Source organism: Telmatherina bonti (assembly GCF_933228915.1).
Source record: "Telmatherina bonti genome assembly, chromosome: 24".
Lineage (NCBI taxonomy): Eukaryota > Metazoa > Chordata > Actinopteri > Atheriniformes > Telmatherinidae > Telmatherina > Telmatherina bonti.
In genome coordinates this window covers 16,550,142-16,577,032 of record NC_136633.1, presented here as the reverse complement: position 1 = coordinate 16,577,032, position 26,891 = coordinate 16,550,142, and the positions used below count along the sequence as shown (strand labels likewise).

General features: G+C 42.3%; 1 protein-coding gene across 2 annotated transcripts; it reads left to right on the top strand.

Annotated features, from left to right (window-relative positions):
- The first annotated feature begins 787 nt into the window (after positions 1-787).
- On the top strand, positions 788-22,133 carry LOC306774001 (TSC22 domain family protein 1). Of its 2 annotated transcripts, none has more exons than XM_079263967.1 (3): positions 788-3,538; positions 18,974-19,025; positions 20,410-22,133. In XM_079263967.1, exons 1-3 carry the CDS (start codon positions 1,485-1,487, stop codon positions 20,671-20,673), a joined length of 2,370 nt encoding a protein of 789 aa, XP_079120093.1. In that variant the 5' UTR covers positions 788-1,484; the 3' UTR covers positions 20,674-22,133. The 2 variants fall into 2 exon arrangements, with proteins under 2 accessions (XP_079120093.1, XP_079120094.1); XM_079263968.1 differs by lacking the exon at positions 788-3,538 and adding an exon at positions 18,421-18,685.
- The last annotated feature ends 4,758 nt before the right edge of the window (positions 22,134-26,891 follow it).

The window sequence follows — 26,891 nt, the reverse complement described above, 5'->3', positions numbered from 1 at the left end:
GTGTGTGTGTGTGATCAATTTATCCATCCCCAATAATGGGAATATCAGGAAAAAGGAGCATGAGAAACTAGAGAAGTACCAAGGCCTCAAGAAAGAACTGGAGAAAGCCTGGAGGGTGAAAGCACAGTAGTATCCATAGTGATCAGAGCATTGGGGCCGAGCATTGTTCCCTCACACTAGAGAAGTGGCTCCAACAGATACCTGGTGAGACATCAGAGAACCCGACCTTGAGAGTTGGTTGTGTACTATGGAAATGTTATTACAAATATTTTATACATTAATTAAAAATTTATTAAAGCTAATAAGCAAGGAAAACGACTTTGCCTAAAACGGAGGTAGCAGACATATATCAATGTTTAAACAGCCTGTTTTATAGTAGCGCTACCCAAACAGTGAATTCCTAGAAAACAAAAAAATAATAAACACAAAACCAAGCTTCAATGCTTTATTTACGTACTAGGTAAATATGCGACAGTTTGTCTCTTCATTTAAACGTTTTAGAGTAGAACACATTTAACCCGAATTGCTGAGATTCTATATTTTATCCAGAAAATCTGTCACTAAATACGACAATTCTACTTAATTATGTAGTGGAGAACGTGTGAAAAGGAGGTTTTACAATCAACTTGGTTAAATCCGATGAATTTGTGGGACCTGAACGCTCCATCAAGAGAAAAAAAAAACTGGGCGGTCTTACGCATGCGCAGTGTGTCTGTTTGCGTTCCTCCTCCCTCCTGTGAGACTGACAGCCCGTTCCTGCTGCTGCTCACCGGCAATGATACAGCAAACGCGGAGACACAGAGATGGACTTATCGAGCACTTTTTCATCACTATAAAGACGGACTCTACTTTGACACTATTGTGTATCAACAGTAGACGGTGCATATTTTTAGCCGGTTTCGTTTTTTTGTGTGTGTCGGCGTGGAAAGAAGACCCGTCGACTGGGAGAGGAATGTATGCGCCGCCTGGTTTCCTGCGACACACACCGGGCAGCTAAGAGGCTTCTACGTCACTTTAAACAGTGGCATTTGGAGATAAAATTGTTTCTCGTTGCTTATTTGTCACAAATTTTCCCGGTAGTTATTCGCATTTTGAAGTATAAAGGTACACAAAGTTCTCCAAGAGCGTAGCTAATCGCCACTGCCGACCTAACGGCTTGCGGCTAGCTCAATTTCGCAGTCTTTGTTTTTTTTTTTTTTTTTTTGCTTCATTAAATAGAGTTTTAGATTGTCCTGATGCTGGATTAATGCTTCTGTTAAGAGGAGGAATGCCATCGACAAGCTAGTTTTTCAGTATAATTAAAACTGGAACGTGTAGCTTGATTTTTTTAAAGGACATAAATCATATGACTTGTCACTTAGTTAGTATCGCGGTACTGCAGCTGACCCGGCCAGCTAGCATCTGTTAGCTCGCAGGTAGCGCCAGCCACCGCTTGCCACTTCTTGGCCTCGAGAAAACCTTTTAAAAAATAGAATACAATAAAAATGCATCATCAGGACTTTTCCGGAGACCCGCCCGGGAGCGGGACTCGCAAAACGGCGTACCACTTGAGGAGAGGCAGCAGCGGTGCGTCGTCGTCCTCTGCGGCCGGTGGCAGTGGAGGCAGCGCGGTGGACGACAATCCGAGCCAGCCTGGATCATCTTCTCCTGCTCTTCATCACCAGCCCCAAGGGACAGGAGCTCAGGTGAAGAAGAAAAGTGGCTTCCAGATAACTAGTGTCACTTCTGCGCAGATCAACGTCAGCGGCAACAACAGTTTAGCAGATGATACAGAGAGCTATGATGATATGGATGAATCACACACTGAAGACCTCTCCTCTTCTGATATGCTGGATGTCTCCGTGTCTAAAGCCACAGACACAGGTGTTCCGGAGAGAAGCTCCTCTGATGAGACCTTGAACAGTCTCCATGGCGTTGACACACCTGGACTAGTGTCGCCCAATGAGCCTCTTCAGCCTCATGCTGTCTCTCAGGGGGCTCAGCAGCACTCCTCTTTGGTAAATGGGACTCTGCATCAACAATATTATCCTCAGCAACACAGCAAGCCCCCTCATCACTCTGACAGCTTGGGAGGAGTCGAACCATCCTTGCCCACTCTTCCCATTGCACCACTGGCCAGCTCCAGCCCAGCTATGGTTTCTAAAGCTGTGCCCAGCCAGTCCCAGAGACCACCGGTGTTGAATAATCCAAAATCTGTGGGGGTGGTGGGTCAACAAGTAGTTCCTGTTATTGGTGGGACATCCAGTGATGCACATGTACAAGGCATTGTGAACATTTCCAGTGTGTCTGCTGTTCCAGTACCCCCCATGGGGCCTGCTGGTTCTGACAACACTATTGTAAGTGGGCAAGTGGCTTCTGCTGGAGGAGGAACAGGCCAGCCTGCTTCTGCCCACAGCACTCACACCCATACTCAGACAGCCACCGGGTCTCGTTTTAGGGTGGTCAAGCTGGATACACACTCGGAACCAATTCGCAAGGGAAGATGGACATGTACAGAATATTATGAAAAGGAGGTTCCTCATCCAACTCCACCTGAGGTACCGAAAGCTGCAGACGTGGCTGCAGAAACCGAGGCAGGTAATTCTGGGATTAGTCCAGTTGTACCTGCTTTACAGCCCCCTCACACGCTGCAGGCCTATCAGCCACCAAGCCAGGACTTCACCAGTCCACAAACCATGCAGAGCCCACCACAGGCCCTGACACAGATTACTCCTCTGAGCTATGTTTCACCACAGGAGGTTGTCGGAGTGACTCACATGCAAAAACCAGTGGCTCCTGTTGCTGCTCATACAGTAACACCACAGGTGACTGCACAGCCTCTTCCAGTTATACCCAAGCAGATTCCCTATGCTGTGGACCTACAGCAGGCTCATCTCCAGGGCGGTTACCCCACACCTCAGCTGCAAGCAGGGGCAGCCATAGTCCCAGAAAGTGGGAGACAGCCAGACTTTATCCAGCCCACGGCTCCCTTCCAGACCCAAGTCCAGCCTCCGCTTCCCCATGTTACAACAGGAATCTCCATCACACCAGTGCCAGTGGTGCCAGCATCACAACCAGTTAACATTACGCAGCAGCTGCCACTTCAGGGTCAAGTAGCCCCTCCTGCTCCTGCAGTTTATGCTGCACCGCAGCCTCAGGCCCTTCCAGTTCAACCTCAACCACAGCCACAAATCCAGCCTCCCTCTAGTGGCCCAGTCCCTGTAATGCCCATCCATGGGACCCCCTATATGCCTCTGACCGCACTGCAAGCTGACCTTCAACCGCTCCTAACATCGGGCGCCAGCATCACTCACGTCCCTGGTGGAGGGAGTTCCATAAAACCCTCCCAATTGGAGGATGCCCAGAAGCTTCTGTTCCAGCACCAGGGCCTGTTGGGTCTGCCCCGGCTGGGGGCCGCAGCAGCAGGTGGCGGGGTAGCTGCGGAGGGCGGCGGTGCTGTTGGATCTCTGGCTCACATGGGGATGTCAGCTGAGGCCAGTGCCTTCATGGCTGCTGCTGCAGGCCTGAGGAGTCAGCATGCTGAAGGAGAGGAGGACAGGTGAGAATTAAACTGCGTATTACAATGCAGACTCAGTTTTTCTAAAAGAAATAAAAAGTAAAAGTAATTTCATGTTACATCATTACTCAGACAGATGTTCAGGTGCTAATAATGAGGATGAAAATGCAGGGTAATATTTCTTAACAGTGTGTTTTTCCACGCTGTAACTGCAACCCTGCAGGCAGTAGCTTGCTGCAAGTGGCCTCATTTTGTTAGTTCTGATTTTTAAGCCCAATGTCACATTTGCTCGGTCCTCTGAGGTCCCCATGGCTGCTCTCAGAAGAAGACAAAGTTAAAAACAGCTCACTGGACATGGCTGGTGTAAAACATCAGTGTCCGGCTTAGAGGCAGCAGAGCTGCAGAGTCACTGAGGAACGTGGTGACTCAGCAGATGATCTGCCCCTGTTGACCCCCTTCAATCATCACATATTTGTCTCAGTGGTCCCAGTTTGTGTAATCCTGCTTCATGATGTCCGCCATTAACTGTTCAGCTCTTCCTCCTTGGGTCTTTAATCTTCATTATTAAGTCATTTTTATGGTATGTATTTATAGTTAAAAGGATTGAATTGATTCCATTTTTCCTGCTCACATGCTGTTTTCCTATTTTCTGGTGATCTTTTAATATGCGCGGTTGGTCTAAATTGGGTCGATGCCCTGGAAAAACTTTCCATGTCTGTCAGAGTCTGAGCAGGATCAGAAGTTGTGCTGAATAAATTAGATAAACTCCAGCTGCAGAGGAATGGAGAATTGTTGTGTAATCAGCCCAGTGCTTCCACCGTGTGGCCTTTTGTACTGGTTAAGCGGGAGATTCATGTTGTTTATGCTACTGTAATGCCTGCGGCGTTTAGAGGAAGTTCTTGTCACAACCGTAAGCCGCATCTTAACACCTATAGCTGAAGCATTAAATATTTTCTCAGATATTTGAGCTTTTTTTTTTCTTTTTTTAACCAGACCATTTCCACTCATTATTACCAGTAAAATGAAGAAAACATTGGCTGAATCAACAGTTAGCCAAGCGCACAGATGAGTAGAAATCAGCTGTTGTAATTGCAGGTTATTGATATTGGCTTCGGATCTTACTTTGAGCTCAAGATGAACGATGCAACAACTGCAGACTGAATATTGACGTAATGGCTACTAAAAACAGAGCAGGTCTGTGTCTGTGTGCAGGCTTTTGTCACCAGCTGGTGTTACTGTGTCAAGACTGCATGCATTTCCAGCGGCCTCTGCCAGTGTGTCGGCCAGCTTACTTCACATGAATCGGCCTCTGTTCTGCTGCAGCAGACAGTCGAGCTGTCAGGGTCTTCTTTGTTTACTGTGAAGTTCTGCTCAGCCTCTAGGTTGCTGTCACTGCTTTCTGTCTGTTTCTTTCCTCCAGTGCATTATTTCACCTCCGCACAGACTTTCGTTTTTTTTTCCTTCCCGCTTGTAAAATCCCGTTCTTTCCCTGCATGCACACCATGTTTGGATTTCTCTCTGTTTATGGCACTCAGATGCCATCGGGAACTTTACAGGTTTACCTCTAATCATCAGGTGGTTACGACTTTATTATATAATGAGTGTGAAAGAGTAGGGTGAAACTGACGGTGAACAGGAAGTGGTAAAAGGTCCTTTTTAGCTAATCTTGTATGATAAACTGAACAGGGACATTGTTAACCGTGCCAATGGCCTGAATCCTGCAGCAACGCTCCAAAACACACCGTCTTTAAACGCCTGTGTCAAAGCTGCCAGGGCTTTAAAAACACCTGATCTAGTAAGACTGTGTGCACGACTTGACTTTAAAGCAGGGACATGTTTTTGCAAGAATCTGCTTGTTTTGCTTTTTTTTTCCCTTTTAAATCAAAGCAACCTAATACAACATGAAAACTTCCCTCTGAGATAAATAAAAGTATCTTTTGTTTCATATCACCTTCCTGCTGATTCTCACGTGTGTCAGCAAGGACGTTGACTTTAATCAGAGCTCTCAACAGGACTCTGCGCCTCCTCAGGCAGAGTTACTGCCTCACAGGTCCGTGCTGGTATCATTCGATCTTTGGACATCAGCCAGCGTCAGTTCAGAGGAAGGGAGATCACGCCTGACCTTCACACATGTAAACACACAAACACATCCCTAGCAGATTGTGCACCCGTCATGTGTGCCTTCTATATGACTGTGTGTTATATTAAATGGTCACTTTTAAACCAGTTCTGTTTTCCAGATGCAGACCTGAAAACTTAATACCGCAAGAAGTTTCAGAAAGATTATTTTTCACCATGTGACTGTTCTTTTGTAGGGAAAACATCATGTTGAGGGAATAAGCTTTCCACGATTGCATGCAGTGCATTTTATAGGGATTATTTATGTGTGTGACTTCATCCGTTGGAGCTGTAAAAGCAAGCAGCGCAATCTGCTGATTGTTTGCACATAAAACCTGCTTGCAGTGTTTCTCTTCAGCTGCGTTTCATCTACTTGTGTTTTATGGCCATTGTGAGGGAACTCCAAACATTGAGTCAGATGAAAGAGTGGAAGAGTTATGAGTTCAGTTTGACAGCGTAGCGGAAGGATCAGCAGTCCATCAAAACTGCTTTTAGAAGTCACCAGGCAGGCCGAGGGCAGATGGAAGGTAGTCGGAGCTCTTTTGTATCCAGCAAAGCATGATTAGACGGTGAACAGCCCTCTTTCAGAAGAGGCTCCGTGTTTTGCTGAAGTGAGAAGCAGTGAAGTGATTTTTAATAATTCTGAGCTTAAGAGTCTCCAGATTTACCATCAGCAGAGGCAGATCTTTTTCCTTCAACAACTCAAACAATGACAGCTTGTTTATTTTTTTAGTCTAACACTTTAAGACCTTTTAATCCATTTCTAGTGACACTTTGGTCGTGTTTGATTTTTCTTTGCGGCCGCAAACATTAGCTGTTTAACTAAGCAGCTTCTCCATGTCTGTGTTTAGTTTTAAGTATGTCTTCTTTTCACAATAGTTTCTCCCATTCAACCGATGCATTTGGTTATGCTGATTTGTGATTGAAAAGAAACTTGACACACCTGTTTAAGTTGGCTCACCATTGAAAAGCAACATTTCTTTAAGGTTGAAGGGCGTTACTTGAAGGGAAAGGAGAGTTGCTGTAGGGACGTTTCTGATTTGGAAAGCCGAACAAAGCTTTCATTTAAGTGCCAAGTACTGATGATTCCCAAGGCTTCCTGTCAAAGCTGTAGCGGCGTAATCTCACACACACTTCAGGTTGCTTACAGCGATTGTATTAATGGTGAGCTTTGAGTCACACTACATGAGATATAAATCACTGCTAATGAGCACATGCCCCCTGGTAAGATTATTGGGTGTATGACATCGCTGTTCACATGTGGCAAACAAACTAATAAATTATTGACCTGCTTTTAGTTTAAATGTCATTTTCACTAAAAAAGAGTTTACTTTTATAACTCGAAGCTTGTGATGAAGAAGAAGCATCTGCAGGTGGATGTGCTGCTCTTACTGCAACACTCACATCAGAGATTAATGTCCATTGTTTACATACTGTCCTAAAACCTGAACATCAAGTCAAATTTTGGCTTTTAATGTTAATCTCCGCTGTATACTTTTTGCTAATCGAGATTTCTTTTCCTCAGTGAGATAGTTGGTGCTTGTTTTAGATCAATATAAAGTTGTTTGAGATTTTTGTTTTTATTGAATGAAGTCAAATTTGTGTAATATTTAAAAAAAAAAAAAAGAACATATAACTCCATATATGCTTCCAGTGATGAAATACTTTTTACTAGCTGCTTCTCCATGATCAGACTTTTCTTTTTTTTTTTTTTTTTTTTTTTACTGGTTTGCATTATAAAAGTTGGAAAGAAGCTTTATGAAACCATTCTCCTACCTTTACTGGGCGGTGGTTCCCGTCTGTCAAGAGAAATAAATCAAACCCGAAGCTGGATGGATAATCTGATAATTAGGTTTCACATGTAGTTATTATCCGGAGGCATGAACTGTGGAGCCGCTCTCCCATGCTGTTATACTGGTATTCCTCCATGAGGTGGCAGCCTGGGACCAGAAATCCCTCCAGCTTACATGACAGCCGTTTATCTAACCATAACGTGCTTTGAGAATCACTGACCTAAAACGTGGCTTGTGGGTGAGTGGAAATGTCCTTCTTGCACTAATGAGCAACTAATGAGGGGGTTTGAAACTTCTTTTTGTGAAAACACTGTGCTTAGTGTGCGAGGATGTTTGATCAGCTTTCAGATGCCCCTTTAGTCAGACTGTGGCTGATTTCAAATGTTCTCTTGCAGGCTTTCGGATGCAATAATTGTGCTTATTTCTAGGAATGATTATATATTTAAGGTTATAAATACGTGTTAAGTCATTAGTGTTAATAGTGTTAGATTAAGTTTGTCCATTTTGTCTCGATGAAAACGATCAGATTTTTTCCTCTTTTTCTAAATGAAGATATTTTCAAAGGATTATTCAGGGATGAAAGTATATGATTAGTTTATGCTTTTTAAGCCTTTAGCCTGCATGTAGCTTGCAGAAATATATGTTTAAACCTATTGTTGGTGATTAATTTATTCCCTTTTCTTTATTTAAAAGAATCCCACAGCCACGTCGAAGTATTTACCAGCTGTGACAGACTCCGTTTTAGTCCATACAGAAAGGAGTTTTTGGTGGCAGCATAGTCAAGTAGCCGGGCGTCACGTTTGCTTGCCGTGTGCTTTTATGCAGAGCTGCATGTTCCTGCAGACTCACAGGTCTGAGAAGATGTAACATGTGTCCATGCCTTTCTGTTCTCTCCTCCTTCCTCCTCAACCGGAGCGTGTTTATGGAGTCAGTTGTCAAGGTGGTTTATGGTGTGTGAAATGTTATGCCTTCACAGTTTTCTGAGCTGCTTCTGGTCTTTAAGAGCGAATGAAAGACATGTGGAGGAAAAGAAGAATTTCGCAAGCTAATTGGTGTTGTCATGATCGGTTTGCTGACATCTGTAATGACATTTCCCTTTCTTTCTGCACGATCAGGTACATTTTTACAAAACACGCCTTTACATAACAGGAGAGAAAGGTCAGATTTGTCACGGTGCCACTGACAAATAGTTGTCAAGAAAATCACACTTAATAATCATAACAGCTAATATGACTGGACTTAAACATAATGCTTTGGTACATTATGTAACCATACTTTTATAGAAATAGTCTTTTAGTATTGGATGAGGCTAATACGAAACATTTCTTTATTTGTATATTCATTTATTCACATTCAGTGAGGTTATATATTTATTTGAACCAACATCATTTTATAATGGCAGGAATATTTCAGTCATATTGCTAAAAATGCACTTTGTCCCCAAAATCAGCAAAGTTAATGATTTTTTTTTTATTTGGTTGATGAGTTTGTTTTTTTTTTTGTTTATTTAAAATGTGAAAACGTATAGAAATGCATTGCATGTGGCTGATTGATACAGCATTAATAGTATAAACATTTTCTTCAAACATGACAAGACATTTATGAGCAAGTGAAGATAATTTATTCAGTGTTTTTGCTGGAAAAATAAGTAAAACTGATAAAAACCAGCCTGCATATAAGGTGCATCTGCAGGATTGTTAACGTGCAGCAGCGCTCCACACTAACATATGGTTGCATTGATGCAAACTTTCAATTTGGATGCACCTCAAAATGAGTCACTGTCATTTTTTATGCTTTTAATGATTTATTTTATTCATTACATGTTGATATTGACATCTATTTATACAATTGTGGACAATCAGGTTTAGAAAAATGTCTATTTGAAGCATGAAAAGTAAAAAAAAAAACCATTTAAGAATAAAGTTTGAGCTTTACTGAATTGAAGGAAACGAAACATTTCAAACTTTGAAATGGCTCACAAGGTTGTTTTGCTTCTGGCGAATTCCTCTCGTCTACATTAACATTCAATCTCTTCATGATAATTATCTACTTGGACGTGAAATGTGTAAAAAGCAGCTCCTCTTTGCCTTTAATACTTGACATGTTTATGGCTGCTCAAACAGCCAGAAACATCCAGAGTTTTTTTTTTTTTTTTATATACATGAAAGCCTCTGATATTAGTAGCTTCATTGATATGACATCATCCAGGTTTAGTTCAAGCACACTTGTTTCCTCATTACGTTTATCAGGCACTATTTTCTCACACTAATGCTTCACCAGAAACTGATTTAGCCTTTTCTGAGTTTCTTGATCTGTAGCCTTGGTTTTCATTTTTTTTAAATAAATAACAGCCACATATGAGCTGAATCTACATTTTACAATTGATTCCAGTTTTTCTTTTTTTCTTTTTTTCTTTTTTTTTTTTGTCGCTGGACCAGAGCTGGAATCTGCTCTGGTCTTAATTTCAAACCAATCTCACACAACTGTGGATCAGAGCTAATCAGAAGTAAAAATTTTAGCTATGCAATTATTCTTCTCTGAGCTCGGGTTAGGCGGGATTGAATACGGAAAACTCAGACAGACGTTCAGACAGATAATAAAAGTCCTTTCCCTGGATCTGTGAAATTTTAGGCACACCAGACCAAGACAAAACGCTGGTCTCACTTTTCTTGGTACTGTGAGAGAAAATAAAGATCAGCAGATTGGGCGAAATTCTGAAGAAATGTCAGCGTGATCTTAAAGTTCGTGTGTAAGTACATCAAGTAATCAGGTCAGAACATATTTGGTCTCCATGTTCTTTTTTGTCACCAAGCCAGCCGGCGTCGGCAGAAGTTATGACTGATTAGGAATGGAGCATTTATGAGTTTGGAAATCTCTTTGAATGACTTTAACAGGCGGATGAATAAATGCTGTGGATATTTTATGACTGTTTCAGGGTTGATTTAAACTATATTTATCAGGGGTGGGAATATCGAATATTGGGATTTTTTGCTTCTCAATTTTATAATCGATTTTTTTCCCTTTTTTTTGTTAAATAGATCAGATTATAAATTTTTATTGATCTTTTTACTTGTTCTCTAGGGCATTATAGCAGCAGAATGATGATCTGGCTACTGTTTTGTTGTTTCTTAATTGAAATCAAGAAAAATGACGAACGAATTGTGAGAATCTGAAAAATCTGAATTGAATCGATTCGAGACAAATGTATATCTTCACAGCCCTATTATTTATATAGGGTATTTAAAACAGGCATACGTGACCCAGAGTGATGTACAAAGGTAAAGCATACACAAAGATAAGTATACTGATAATAAAATACACAAAAGTGCACAGTAAAGATTAAGATCATGTTGTTACATGGCAAATAACTGTCAATGAAGCGGCGCCGATCCGCCGTTACAGTACAGACGGGATTTTTTGTAAGAAGTGATCATCTTTACGATCCATCATGTTGTTAATACCATAGACTTAAATAGGTAGACGCTGCATTGTATCACGCTGCCAATGAGCTGACGTCTCATCGCGCCGCCATCTTGGATGGGTCTGCTATGCGCCTCCAATGCATTTATTTGTAATGTGTAGGTCCAACCACAAAAATAGCGTCACCAGTCTTTTACCTGATTTTTTTTTCACAGTTTGGTTTGTTAGGAAGGTCAGAGATATTATGATACAGATCACTGTAAAACATTAAAAACATTGTGCTTTTATGCTGAAGTATTTTTATATTGCTATTTAACAAAAACATATGGTAGCTACAATATAAATAAATGTAGAAATGAATTTGACACTAACATGTTTGATTGTTTATTGATGCATTTGGATTAATTTATCTATTTTTATCTGGTCAAATAAGTTATTATTCAACCTTGTAAAATGTAATTCCACACAATCTGCTTTCAGCATTTCGCCGTTTATTGCAACCGTATGCTGAATAAAATACAGAAATAGTTGCTGGCTTTCTCCGGACTATGGTTGACTCTTAATTTTTTTACATTTATTAATTTATCAATATAGAGATACAGTTGTACAAAGTCTGAAAATAAAGTACTGTATCAAAACTGCAAGTCAGAAGTTACCCAGAAAAACACTCGTAAACCTCCGCCAAGACCTTTGAAATGTTCCTGGATCCAAACAGTGATCTGGATCACCACCAAAATTAAATTAGTTCTGCCTTTTCACATTTCCAACATGTCCTGAAAATTTCATGAAAATCCGTTCATAACTTTTTAAGTTATCTTGAACACAAACAGAAAAATGAATAAAGGCGGTAAAAACATAACCTCCTTGGCGGAGGTAATTATGCTACCATGCAAGACTGTCTTTGTAAAGCAATTTTTTCACATTTTTCCATTAACACCTCATAGAAGTAAAATTTATCATTTGCATTTAGATTATTCACTGTGTTAACATTATTTATCAACCATTTATGTAGAAAAGTGTTTTGTTTGTGTGTAATATAAATGCGTTGTTCCACAGAAAACAGTGATGTGGGGAAACAACGTCAACTCTGCAGCAAGACTCGAAAGCCGAGACCCACCCAATATGGCGGCAATGCTGGTTGACTCTCCAGCGCACAATGAGGCTACTATGTCTGTTTGATGTCTATGGTTAATACCCCGAGGAACTGAATAATTGTGACACCCCCAGTTAGATGTCAAACATTTTAATCTGGTATTTCTGTCTTAGAGGTGATTAAATCTGCCAGCAAGTTTTACAGAAAGGATTTTATTTCTAAAAAAAATTCTTGGATTTAATTTAAAAAAAAAAAGATTTTCTTTCAGTTGCTGATTGCATCATGATGTCTTTATATCCATTTGCAGCCTATATCTGTGAGAGATGCTGCACATATTTAAACCGCTGTGGTAATATTAGAGGCTTCAGTCTCCACCTTCAGGCCTGAAGTAAATCCTGTCTCTACTGATAGATGGAAGATTTATCTTCTCATATGATTTATTGCTGCACACCTGGGGACTAGTCACATCAGTTTAATCCTTTTTCCCTCCAAAACACTGCTATATAATGCTGGGAAAGTATAGAAAGAAATAAACCGACATAAATGTTCTATGCTTTTTTTTTATGTTTTCATGGTGTACAACTAAGAAACAAACATATAATTACATTGATTTGTGGGTGGTCTACACAGAGTGTGGAGAAATTCAACCAAATTCATTGTTTCCTGAGACTGATGCTGTAGTTTGAGTCAGCTGTGCATGTTTTTGCAGGGTGCTGCAGCTGCGTACTTTGCCTTTTACCAGGAGGGAAATCAAAGTAAACTCTTCTGTCGTTGGTCTCGGGCTTGTCACGCTCAGCCCCCTGGAGACCACGTGAACCTTAAAGTCTTGTCAGTTTCTTCCATTTCGTCTTTGACGTTGTCTGAAGCAGGATTTCTAACATACACAGCAATGTGACTGCTGCTGTACTTGCCGAAGAAGAACATTTATTCCCATCTGAAAGAGACAATTCTTGGTTTAAAAAAAACAAAAAACTGACTTCACAGTAAAAAGGGAAAAAAAAGTTATGTTTTAGTGTCAAGTCACTCATGTTGTGTAGAGTCAGGGGCCTTGACCTTTCCCACTGTTAAAACACAATCAGGCGACCACATGAAGCCGCTCACTGCTGAGAGCCTCAAGTAAAGTTTCAGGACCTCTGCTGTGCAGATTCTAACTATTAAGTCGGCTTTCTGGCCATGTTTACACCGACGGAGAGCTTTCACAGCTTAAAACCAAACACTGCAGGTCCATGTGACTGCGAGTGACGCCTCATGTTGTCAGTCAGTTGTGTAATGTTTGTATTTATTTTTTCAAGAAGGATTTTAGTGACTGAAAAGGGATTTTTCTGCTTTATTCAATTTGATTTGAATGATGGTGATTTGTTGGTGTTTTTAATGTAGAGCTTGCCCCCTTGTTAGATGTGGAGGCTGAAAACTCTTAGTTATTTTTGTTCATGTTATAAAGTGTCACAGCATCCGAGTTGATGGAGAAAGTGTGAGACTGTTGAAAGTTAAAACCTGATCCATCAGGATGGAAAAAGCATGGCTGGCCTGTGAGTGAAGCTGTGGAGATGTAGGAGCTCAGAGGGTGTTTGCTTCTTTTGCGTTGCCTTCTTTCTGTTTCATGGCTCATATGGCACAGAGGCTAGTTATGTAAGGCGTTGCGTGCATGGCAGACGGATTCACTTACGCTCCACAGAGTTGCAGCCCTGAAGCTCTGCAAAATGATCAGACCTGTTTGAGTTTAGCTTGGCTTGGCTTTTTCCTTTTTGTTTTGTCAGCATTCGGGCACAAATCTATGGTGATAATTCTTGAAGAGTTTTCTTCTTTCTAAATGCCTTCTTAGAGTACTCCTTAAACTCCCTAATAAATGCATTACAAGATTCAATTATGCAATTTTAAGGATGTTGTTTTTAGACACTGGCCGGTCGTCATTTAAATTGGTAAAAACGCACTTTCTTTGTGTGAGCGCGGGCGTGTAATCTGCCTCAGTTCTCTGCTGTTTAGAGGCCAGTATTACAAGCCTCCCAAACCGGATTCCGCCAGTCTGACAGCCTCACACACACATGGGCAGATCCACAAACACAAACAGGGCATAAAAACACACACACAAGCTCATTCCTCTCTACTGCTGAGAGAAGTGATGCAGAAGGAGACGGGCGAATCGCAGCACAGCATGCAAACTGATGGAGGAAAGAACAAGGATGCAAGGAAAGGAACACTTTTTTGTGGAGACCAGTCTGCTACATGGTCCTACAAGTGTGTTTGGAAGTTGGTTTATTGGTTCAAAGTGTCCCTCATCACATTTGTATTTACTTTAAGATGTTCTGCTATCAAACCCCTGCATGGATATTCTTCTGGACCACCTTCAGCCTCTCTCACCAACACAAGCGTTGCTCACACTCAGCTGGATGCTTTGGTGTGTGTGAGCTTAGATAAAAGGAGAGAGGCCATTAATGTACAGCAAATACACAAGAGGGTCTTTATGTCAATGCATGCAGAACATAACCAGCATGAAGACATTTTTTCTGCTTGTTATAATATTTATCCGTGTGTTCTTTGCTGATGTGGAACACAGCTTCTGGTCCAGCTTTACAGTACATGTAACCCCACCCCTTCGCCTCCCGTCCAGATTTTTTAAGAAAGCTTTACGGTGGATGCAGTGAAACTCTGTGTCTCACACTAAAAACTCTGGTTCATGTTTATATTTATACCCAGAATGTAAACACCAGCTGTTTTTTTGGGGGGTTTTTGTGTCACCGTGGCTGCACTTCCACCCTTGTGTAACCCCTGCTGGGTGTGGTAGAGATGCACCCCGTCACTGGTTTATCTGCTAAAACAGTTTTTGTGGAGGTGAATCAGAACCCAGTCTCAATCGTTGCCAATTTGTTAATCTGAGGACTTCCCAAGATGCTGTTTGCCATGTTTACTGGGAGCTTTGGGCGCTAGAAATAGTTTAAATGAGATTTAATTCAGATAAAAGCTTGTTGGAAAAACAACAGTCAACAAGGAGGACTCAAGTTTGTCTTTGAACCGACATAAACTTCTGTATTACTCCATCGTTTTGCTCCCAGTCTAAACATCAAGCTTTAACATTTTGTTTAACTGATATTTGGGTCAGTCTTTTGTACAGTCTGTACACATGAGCGAGGGATGTACATGGATAAAATAAAACATCCCATCTGTGATGTCATGATGTCACGGACTTCCATCATTGGCCAGGTCAGGTCTGTTCAGCCATTGGCTGAAAGTAAAGAGTCTCCACATCAGCAAGAGGCTTCCTTTTCAAGCCCTTTGTTTTGAAGCGAGCATGCGCACCCTGACCCCAGACCAGCCAGTACACGGTTTACAGACACGGAAGATAAAGTGGTGGTACGCTTTAGTTGGGAAGTTGATGGTTATGAATTCCCAGTACTGTCCATTATGAGCGCTTCGGTGGTCTCGTTTTGGGGTCGCTTGCTGTTTTACATGTAACTGAAACTTGCAGTGAAGAAAGGAATATGCGACCGACACCTAATGAGGTTAATAATTTCACAATGTGTCAGTTTGCTTGTGGGTGCCCCTCGCCGCCATCTTGGATCAGTGTTGCCTCTTCTTCCCCCCCCCCCCAACTCAACTGATGCTGCTTTTCCTGCTGACTTCCAGCGTGTCTGCTGAGCATTCCTGGGCTCTCCATGAGCTCTTTGTCTGCTGTGCCATCTAGCTTCCCATCTCGTTTGATCCTCTTTGTTCAGACTGCAACTCTGTGCACTCGCCCGTTTGGTAGCCGGTATGGAGGTAAACGTTAGGCGTGCTCATGTTGGGAAACCACACTGTGTGTCCAGTGTAATGAGGAGTGACGGGATGGCTGCAGCAACGCTCCTCAATAACCCAAGGAGAGCCACCGTCCTTGAGGAGTGAGAGCTGCTGAAGGTGGATGTTTCGGAGTTTTCAGAGCAGATGCGACCACTTTTCCATCACATGTTTGATCTGAAGGAGCGTGAGGCTGCAGATCAAAGGGAGTGGCTCGCCGTCGACCAGGAGCGAGCATGCGGGGTGTGTGGTCAAAAGTAGCTCATCCCATTGGACAAATCTCCTCTGATATCTCCTGACAGTTTACATAACCACAGAATGGATGGTGACGTGACTCCTTATGCAGTGACATCACCACCCACCCTCCTATGTCTCCTCTCACGCACCCAATCATCACACAGTCTATATGGGATCCAGGCTTAGTAAGGAGGCAATCAGGAGGACTTAACACACAAACGCGCGCTCCCGCTGTACAAACACACACACTCCCTCTCCCATCTCCGTCCTACATAGCTCCATCCTGGGCTCCATTGTTGCTCAGGCTCCCCTATGTGAAGCCCCCTCACTTTAGGGGGAGCAGGGGGTCGGGGCCAGAGGGCGCACTGGTGGTAGTGGCGTTTGTTTTGGGGCGGGGGTGCTGGGCCTCTGCTCGGTCGGAGTGTGTGTTTTTAGCATCAATGAGAGAGAAAGTGCTGGCCAGGGCAGGAGAGGCAGCACGGGGCCCGGACGCCATGGCCCTGAAGCTGCTCTTCTGGGAGCTGGAGAAGCATCTGAAGAGGTAACGACAGCTGTGGTGTTGTCATGGGGATGGGGTTAACAGAGATGTCGGAGGGCACGTGTCTGTCTGGCTGCTGCTGATGTTTTGCTGGCGTTCAGGCATCTGTTTTGTTTTCATTTCAAATTAAACTTTTTCATTAGACGTTACACGTGTGGTTACATTTTGTGCCCCCCCCTGCGCAACAAAGGATTAAGGCTCATCAGCATGTTTCAACTTCTGCTCAGCTACCCTAAAGGGCTGCGTTCGAGGACACCATGTTCCCTCTTTTGCACATGTATGCATGTTTTGTTTGACTGTAAGCGACCGTGAAGGTGTGATTTGTCGACGCTGTTACTTTTAAATGAATTTGTCCCTTCTCAGCTCGCCCGCCAAAGATCATTTTTCTAGTTCCTCAAAACAACCACATATCATTAAAACACTCCACTTTCCCAAACACAATGAATGAAAAATATGTTCAGTATCTCCAACATGACACATTTTTCCTTCACCAAACCTCTAACTTGTACCTTTCTCTAAGGTTTGTAGGATATGTTTTCAGTGGTTTCATTTTTTTTGTCCTAATAAAGCAAACATCCCAACATGTGGCTGCTCTGTAGGAAGAAAAGAAAGCAGAAGTTACTCATTACCTTGTAAGCTAACTTTACTGGAGTCAGTGACTGAGCTGCACAAAGTAAGACAGAAAAATACTAGCAGGTTACAGGTGTTGGAGTTAGCTCTTTCCCTCAAACTGCTTCCATTTATAAAGCTAACGCACACTCAACAACACTACACATCCAGTACAGGAGGGAATACAACGCGGCTAAGGTGCTTACAGCAAGAACAGGTGTCCGAGAGGAGCTCAAACATGCGGCCAAAGATTGTATCCCTGATTGATGGGGCTGAGTGCCGTCAGTGAAAGTCTACAAAGGTTGGGAGTGAACAGCATTTAGAGGTCTATTGTATTAAATAATGTTGGCAGGAATGAAAAGAGGGAACAGTGTGTTGTGGTCTTTTTAATCTAAACCCCAGCTGTGTACACAAAATGTGCTTCTTTTTTTTGTTTCTATAGCAACAGTAATCCAAAATATCATGCGTTAAAAACTCCAGTCAGGAGTAAATGTGTGAAATTCATTTTCCCAGTTCTTTAAACAGTTTTTCATTCGTTTACTAATTTTTTTCTTTGCTATGTTTTCTGCTCATCTTTCCCTCTTGCAGGTTAAAATGTCCAGTTACTAGAATAAGTATAAAAAGGGTGGTAATGGTACGTTTACTTTACTGATCAGTAATAATGCAAGAGGGTGGTCCTGTTTTACTGTACAGAACATACTGTTAAAGATAGAGTTGAGGGTCTGATATCTCCACAGTCTGACTCTCCTCCTCTTCTGCCATGACTCTTCAGTCATTCTGCTTTTGTTGGTTAATCTTTGACATCTGGACAGCTCTACGGTCAGTTTTTATTGCGGGGTCAACCCACGGGCCACTGGGAAAGTCTAGTTAAATTACATTAAGTCTGTGACCTGCTGAGATTGTTTCCTTCTCTGACCATTAGTGGGAGACATTTCTTCATCTAATTTGTTGCCCACGTTTCTCATCACCTGCCAGTCTCAATTCAGGCTTAATCCGCTCCGTAAATATGTACATTTTAGGGATAGATATTGAAAAGGAAGCAGTTAAAAGTGGAAAATATCGTGTTAACTTCAAGGCTTGTGCGTTTTAAGTGTAGAGAGTTTGTCGTTTCGGCCTGAAAATTTGGTGCGGGATTTGTAGAGGACAGTGCAGCAGGTAGAGGCACTGCATGTATTATGATAATGAGCAGCCGTTCCACCAATCAGACGGGGCCGTTATGCTAATGAGTTCACTTCTCCGCCAATCGCGCGGCAGCAGGAGCTGTTTTTCCTGCATAAATTATGCAGAGACGGAGCGGAAGAGCGCGGAGCAGCAGCCCGCCGCTTCAGTCCATTGTGTGCTACGTCCCCGGTGCGAGCAGCTCGGTCGGCCGCGAGCAGACTCACCGCGCACAGCACCAATAATGCGCGATCTTTTCTACTTTTATACCGCTGGATTTCCAGTTTTTACAACAGACAAATCGCCTTTGGGGGTTTTAATGGGAGGGTTGGCATGAATTCCCAATGTTACACAGTGGCGATGGACCTTGGCGTTTGTCAACTGAGGAATTTCTCCATATCGTTTCTGTCCTCTGTGCTTGGGAAGGAGAGTGCATCAGTCAAGGTTGACAATAGGTAATCTTTTTGCTGGTTGTGTCGTGCATTGGCTGTGTTGACCTCCATTTGGTTTGTTTTGTTGCGCTCACATATTTGGATATCATCAATGGCTTAGTCGTTTTTTCTACTCTTAACAGTCTCGTACATACTTAATATCTCAGCTTTTTGTGTCTTTTGATGCAGCCTAGCATTAAAACACTTTAAACTGTCGCACATTTCAATGAAATGCCTCCAAATCAGCCGCAGTGCTCATCCAATATTACATCATCCAGGCGCACTAACATCCCATTTTCCTCTGTCTTCCAGCTCTTCGGGTGCAAGTGTGGTGGCCATTGATAACAAAATTGAACAAGCAATGGTAAGCAACTGTTTTCCTCCCCTTTTAACCAGTGAGTGTATTTGTAAATAGGCTGCTGGCATGCCGGTGTGTGTGCTCCCTCCAGTGTTATGTAACCCAAACACTGATGTTGACTGGTGCTTCCACAGCAGCTCTTCCAGCTTCCATTATGTCCTCGTTGAATAGTTATTATTGCAAGATGGTTTGGTGGCATTATTCAGAGGGAATCTCAGAAAGAAAGGAGTTTATAAAAGCTGAGCAGTGATTGTGTATATGAATGAAAGAATGAATGAAAAGCTGGAAATGAAGCTGCAGATGTGTCAATACAAGTCATATATCTGCACCTGCTTCTTTGGAGGAAACAGGAGCTTCCAGCTCTGTCATGATTTTGACCGATGACCCGATGACTTTATGTGGACCAAGCTGAGGTTCGCACGCTACCCTCCTCCCTTCCTTTCCCGTGCACAGCTCCCTCACTCCCTGTCAGCCTCTCCATGCTGTGTTGCTAGGCAAGCAGCAGCCTCCCCTCCGCGCAGTATAAATAACTCTGCCTGTGATTGGCTCCTCCCACTCCAGTGCAGGAACATTTTGTTCCCTAGCTGGGGCAGGAGGAGGAGGAGGAGGAGGGAGGGGCCGTTTCACAGAGGAGGGATGCTCTCAGATTATTAAGCAAATCCCCTCGGCTCTGAGCTGGCTCTGCTCGGGCATCATCATGAGAATAATCTAGTCTAGAAAGCTGTTTTTGTTGTTCTCCTTTTTATATTCAGTTATCTGTCAAAGTAATTGCCGCAGTGCGGTGTCACGTTTTTCTTTAAGGCTATTTTTATGCGTCACATCGTTAATTCCAGTCCAAAATCTCCTTTTATCGTCACACCATACAAAGAAGATAAACGTTTCTTGTGAAGTGGTTAAAATAGTGGTGGAAAAATCCATTTCAGAGAGCTGAAACTGCCTGAAACCAAAACAAACTTGCATGTTCTCACAGTTTATTAGGAAGAATCAACATACTTTTGTTTGAAAATGGAGAAATGGTCATTTATTAAGACTTTTTATTAGCTGTTTTTAACTGTTGAACTTTACATTGATCAGGCTGAGGATGGTTGTCTTCATAAAATTGAAACTAAAGTGCACGTCCCCATTCTGAAACTGAGAGTCTGAAACCTTTAAAATATTCACTTTCCTTAATAAGAAAGGACAGAAATTAATAGTGATAATTAAAAATATCTGACTGATTACTAAATAAGTCTGTTAACTTCTGATCGCATGCAGCTTTTGTTCTGTCGTAGTGAGTCGGCTGTATGAGCAGTTTGAACAAGATGTCTCCTCACTGAAGGGATGAAACACGGAGGAGGGAATGTGCTGCATTATTTAACCGCCTCCGTCTGCTTCCTCCCTCCGTCTGCAGGACCTGGTGAAGAGCCACCTGATGTACGCCGTGCGCGAGGAGGTGGAGGTGCTGAAGGAGCAGATCAAAGAGCTGATTGAGCGCAACACTCAGCTGGAACAGGAGAACAACCTGCTCAAGACCTTGGCCAGCCCCGAGCAGATGGCTCAGTTCCAGGCGCAGGTCCAGACCGACGGCTCCCCGACCAGCACTGCCCAGCCTCCGGTCCTGTCCGGGAGCAGCCAAGCCCCTCCCTCCTCGCACAACTCCGGCACATCGGCGTAACGCAGGAGCAGCACACTGGAGAGTCCCCTGAGGATGAGGGACAGGGGTGACGGACGACAGAAGATGAGGAGGAAGAGGAGGGAGTTTTGCCATACTGTGAATGGACTCCAGCATCATCAAGCCTGACTATGCCACAGTTTGGATGAGCGCACACTTCAACCTAACCGGAAACAACTTTCTTTTGTTGCACATTAATTTAACTGAAAGACTTTGGAGTTGCACCGGTGTGTGTGTGTGTGTGTGTGTGTGTGTGTGTGTGTGTGTGTGTGTGTGTGTGTGTGTGTGTGTATCCTCCCTTTGTCTGCAACATCTACTACCTGCTTCAGACAATCGTCGTTGTCGTCGTGGTGATAACGCGGGGCAGGACAGAGCTGACGGGAACGGGCAGTCGACACTCGCAGCGCTCTCGTCAGTGCCGTCTTATCCCACGGAAAAGTGTGCCATTGCCTCGCCTCCTTCCCACCACACCTCCTCCACCCGCACAACGTTTTGTTTGAGTCCCTTTGCACTTTCAAACGACGCCGACAGACTTTTAATGGACAAAGGATTGCCGGACCCACCTGGAGTGGGAGGTTCCGCATCCTCACAGCATCGACGACCGTCTAGGTGTGGGACGATATCTGCATTAGCTGCGCCTCTTTGTTCACTTTGAGAACTTGGTGTTCTTTGTGGAATCCATGTTCCCACCCTTGATGAACCCCCTTCTTTCTCCGATGGAGCATTAAACATTCATGCTGGGAATCAGTGTTCTCCCTTTCTTTTCCTTTTTTTTAATTTTTTTAATTTTTTAGGTAGGGCTGGGAAACATTTGCTTTAGTCCGTTTCTGTTTTTATTCCTGTTATCAATGTCCAAGTGGTCTGTTAAATAACAGAAAGCCGATTACATAGGACACGGACATGACTGTTTGTAGGTAATAAACTTTGTACAGATGAAAGATTTCCAGTTAAACTCTGCCAAGTGCCTGGTTTCTAACCATAGATACATATATGGAGCTTGTTTTTTTAAGCTGTTTTTGTTTTTAGGTTTGTATATATATCTATGGTTTTGCCAGGTTTTGAACTACCTGTGATGTCGAAACTCAGGGTGGGAACAGAAGAGGATCTTTTACCTCCACACTAAGATGCTGTCTCTCCTGCAGTGACACACGGCTTTGTACTGTACGTGAACTCTTCAGACTCACTAACTCACCATCTGGACTCTTTCACCACTTTGAGAAATGTGTAGATTTTGTTTTTTAAATGTAAATGACAATGTTTGTTTAATATTTTTTTTTCTTTTTTTTCTATTTTGTACAGCCAAGTGTGTGAGTTGCTCATAGTGCGAACTGGAGCGCAACACGACTTGGCATAAGGAAAGGAAAATGCCGAGCCATGTTGGATGTTTTGTGCATGTTCCTTCAAGCCCATCACAAATGTGACGTTACAATTGCACTAGACAGTTGCACCTCAAAATAAAAACAAAAAACTACATATAACTGGACTGTTGGGTTTCTTTTTCTAAATGGTTTGTGTTTTGCATACCAGTCTGCAGGTTTTCTCATCACATATAAGGATAAAATACCAAGTTAAGCCATAAATATTGATTGTCTAATTCCTAAAACATGGCTGCCACTTAGCAGGTAAAAATCAGGTTGAGCTGAAGTTGACAAAAATAAAAAGGTTAACATTTGTATTCCCCCCCAGTTCAACCGCAGTCCTCCCAGTCAAAACCCACCAGACCTAATTAGACATGCGCAGAGGCGGGGCGTAACGTAAACAGCGTCTACATGGGGCCCTCTCATTGGCTGCACACGACGAGCCCTCTTATAGACGTCCTATGGTGGCTCCGCCCCTTCACGTGGACACGCACGCTGGAACAACACGCGGGAGCGCGCAGCAGACGATGCAGAGACACGTTTTTATCCACAACTGGTTGATTTAGTATCTTAATAATCTTCAGGAAAACTTTGAAATAAAGAGGTTTAATGAAACAGGTGGTCTTTTCTGAAGCAGTCTGTTGATCGTGATCGGGTGGATTACAGCCGACCCTCAGGCCAAATAAATTCATATCACACTGATCATTATTAGGAATACTTATGCATCTCTTATAGAGCTGACATTATTGTTTTTATTTATTTTTGTAATAAAACTGTATGAATGTAAGTACTATAATATCCTGGACATTTATAGTTGTGGTCGTGTCTCCACTGTATTAATGTACAGTTTTTGTTGGGATTATCAACCCTTAATCTTTTAATCTCCCTTTAAAACTCGCAGATGCTTAAGTGTAAAGTTGATCCTATATTTATGCACAGATAAATATAGACAATTATTATTCACAAGTAATCTGGAATAATAAATGAAAAGGAAGGTAATGACATGATAATATACCAACAGCTGCTTCTGTACTCGATAATAAACCTTTAGTGGTTTTTACAGCTGAGATATAAATCTGTCTAATTCTTGTTTATGTCTATGAGCTAATGAAACTGTCGTTTTACAGCCTTCATCCTTTATAGTTTATTGCAGGATTGTTCTTTTAGCGGATTTATCTCATTTATACTAGTTATGAATCAAATTTAATCTCAGGAAAAAGGGATATTTGCGCATTTTGGTTGGTTAGGAAAGTTTTCATTCCATGCTTATAGTAATCCCTTTTGAAATCAGACCACAGAGACTGAAAACAATTAGAACTTGAAGCATCTATGATGAACCAGCGGCTCTCTGTGTGAAAACAAGACAAGGCTGAAGAGTTTAAAGCTGCATATTTCTACAAAGATGCAAAACGCCATCGTCACGTGATGTGTGCCAGAAAGCTCTGGAAGCCAGCAGCCTCACCGAGATAACACTTCAGGAACGGATGTTTAATTTCAAGGCCAAATTGTAACCTCAAGGTGCAGTTGCTCCAGTGTGGGGGGGTATTTTTAGCAGCTTTTTCTAGGTTACACACATTTCCTTCTGTTCAGACTGCAGAAGGCGAAACTTAACGACGTCTTTAATTCTTTGCTGTAATAACAAGCCACTCACATGTTTCCAGCAGTAAGGTTGTGTTTGGACAGAATTCCAGGATAAAAAAATGTAACCTTGCTTTTTCATTTCATGTGTATCCATCCAGAGGGCCTCCATGCCTCAGGTCAGACCTGGTTCCAGGTCTTGACTTGCTGGAGGCTCTCTGGCTGACTCTGGTGGATCAGACGCAGCTCTTATGTGCAGATGGCACTTTCACAAATCCCATGTCATTGACAAAAGGTGTTTTCCTCGAGCAGGCCGACGTGGGGACAGGATGTACCGAGAGGCAGTGGGATCACACGTGGATTAAGTTGATCTATTTGCGTCGCTGCTGATGTTTGGAGGCTGAGGAACTCTGTTTACATTAAACAGAGATCTTCAAGTAGTTTTTTTAACCACACATAAGAAAATGTTCCGTTTTTGACCCGCTGTTTCCAGACACGTAAAGACCACTCTGCCCCAAAATCAACCCCAAAAATCCTCTTTACATCCCCCTGAGCGGACCTCCCTCTGTGCTGTTGATGTATTCCTTATTGCTGAGAAAGCAGGTGGCCTGCTGGTTAAACCCTAACTGTCCAGACTGTCAGTAAGTAGGTCTCCACCTTCTGTAGGCCTCCCAAGACTCTCGGCAGGGATTTGCCCATCCATCTGAAATGCACTTTATGTTTGTACACAAACGGTAAGAAAAACCTGTTAACAGAAACAAATACACGAAGGCTGAAGCCAGATTTTTTTAATTAAGAGTCGAAATCTGGTTAAAAAAGAAAAAAAGCCAGCTGACCACGCAGCGGGAAACTGCTGTGCATCGACCACCTGATCCACATCAGATACCAGGTTGTTCATCTTAAATCAGAGTGTGGGGTCAGACAGTGAGAGTGTGCTCTGGCTAAATTTCAGCCTAACATTTTAATCTAATGTTCTACCCCATTTCGTACAACCTCTTTGATTGCCTACACATATCTGATCAGCCTTCAGTGGAGCTCTCTGTTGAACACACGTGCACTCAATCAGGGTCCGCTCTCAATGCAAGTCAGCTGCTGTCAACCTCTGCACGGCTACTCACGCACAGAACACACAGACTGAGTCATCTGATGCTCCATGTGAGGCCGATACGAGCAACCCAGTGTGGACATTCCTGCTTAATGACCGCTTTTAGTGCCACTCTTACTGGAGCCGCTGGTGTATCTGGGTCATGTGTTTGTGTATGTTTTGGGAAGCAGCTGAGGGGAGGTGCGAACACGAGGCAGGGCTCCAACAGAGCGTGAGGAAAGAGACGCAACATATGAGCTCCTTGACCTGCACAGTGTGAAGACACCGTCTGCCATGGTCTGAAGTTGTTCTGATGGTCCGATATGATCACAAACTCATTTCTCCTGCGTGATTTGTTATTAATATAATCAATATTAATATGAATGTATTGAATTAATATGAATGTTTTACTGGCTTAATGAGCCGTTTGATTGTATTTTACATCTATCTATCTATCTATCTATCTATCTATCTATCTATCTATCTATCTATCTATCTATCTATCTATCTATCTATCTATCTATCTATCTATCTAGCTAAGACAGGAAAGAAAGGATGCAGGTACATTTTATACAATATTTATATAAATTTGATAATATTTTCAAACAAGTAAAATGTTGGATGGATGATAAGGTTTAATGACATTTTAAAGACAAATAAATATACTACTAATAATAAAATATATGTTGGCTTGTTCTTTGTGAAACATTTAGTTTTATGGTTTGTTTTTGTATTTTTTTTTTTTTTAAATCTTTTGTTAATATTTTTATTTTTGTGTTTTCATTTAATTGTTAAACTTAATAAAATGATTATGTCTTTTTACAAATATTTTCTTCTCATGTCTTTTGTTAAAATATATTTTTCTCTATTTGTAATTTTTTGGTTTCTTTTGTGAATTTTTTCTCTCTTTTTCATGAATTTAGCAATATTTTGTTCCCCTCTTACGCCGTGCAGTGTTGCCTTTTCTGTTTTGTGTGTTTTATTTCTTTTTTTTGTTCATGTAACATTTTATTTTGTAAATGAAGATTTTGCATGTGTCTATTTGTGAAATCTCATGTTTGTTGTGCTGTTAAATGTATTTCCTCCTTGGTCTGCATTACCTACAAAACCACCCTGCTTTTTTTTCCTGCACACTTAAAACTAATGTCATCAACAAAACTATTGCACATGCCAGCAATGTTGCACACAAAAATAAACAGATTGCTGTTATATCTGCAGATAAATCCAGATGAAAACCGTCCGGTGGATGGTTTTATCAGATAAGTGCTGTGTTTGAGTGGATGAAAGTTAAGTGAAGCATATCTGGTCCAGTCTGATAAACCCACATGCAGCTTTCACGCCACTGCAGTGGGTTTCCTGCTTCTGAACAGTAAGTATAACTCCCAGGTATTTTAGGTCCTGAGACAGGAAACTGGCACATTGAGCTATTTTAACCAAACTCAAGCCATATTCTATCTATAGCTGTGATTCATGCTGTTATGTCTGGTTCCACATGGAGCTGATTACCTGCTGTCTGCTGTTCAACACAGCTCCTAAATATTGATTGTAGAAAGGATATTTTACAACAAAGTCAGCAGAATCAATCACCACAAAGCATGAAAAGGCGATAAACCTGAGTTATAGTTAGTGTAGGAAGACATGCCTACATCTCAGGCTTCAACCTGAATTACAAATAAACTACCAACTTCCCCTGGATAAGCAGTGTTATGCTCACTGTGTATTTACATGTACGGTCCTGTTCTGGTTCCTTCTCTGCACAAGGTCACATTTCTAAGAGGCACGTGCCTCACAGCCGGGCAAGAGGCTTCTGAAATCTCCAAACAGACCGCAGACAGAAGCACGGCGATGGCGGAGGTAGTTTGTACCCTGCTGGGCAGAGTGGGAGATTATGGGGGGATTATATCCCTCTTTTATCCTCCACTTTTCCTCCCCTCTGCGCCTTCCTCTGCCCCTAAAAGTTGTCAAAACAGGACAATGTTTCCATCCTGCAGTGTGGGTGTTTCTCAGTCGCTTTGGTGCCTTTCTAACAACAGAATTAACATTTGCACAACATTTAGTAGCTAAAAACTGCAGAACCTAGTGGATACCCTGCAAACTTGTGTCACTATAAAAACAGATAGTTCATTCTTCCAAAGCAGGCATTTATGTACAGGAAACTGTCAGAGCCATCAAAATGAAAAGTCCTGTCACCACAGGAATCA

Excerpts from the sequence above, each read along its gene's own strand:
- LOC306774001 (XM_079263967.1), top strand. The coding sequence starts at position 1,485 with ATGCATCATCAGGACTTTTCCGGAGACCCGCCCGGGAGCGGGACTCGC. Across the intron at positions 3,539-18,973 it reads GCTGAAGGAGAGGAGGACAG|CTCTTCGGGTGCAAGTGTGG; the intron begins GTGAGAATTAAA and ends TCTGTCTTCCAG. Across the intron at positions 19,026-20,409 it reads ACAAAATTGAACAAGCAATG|GACCTGGTGAAGAGCCACCT; the intron begins GTAAGCAACTGT and ends CTCCGTCTGCAG.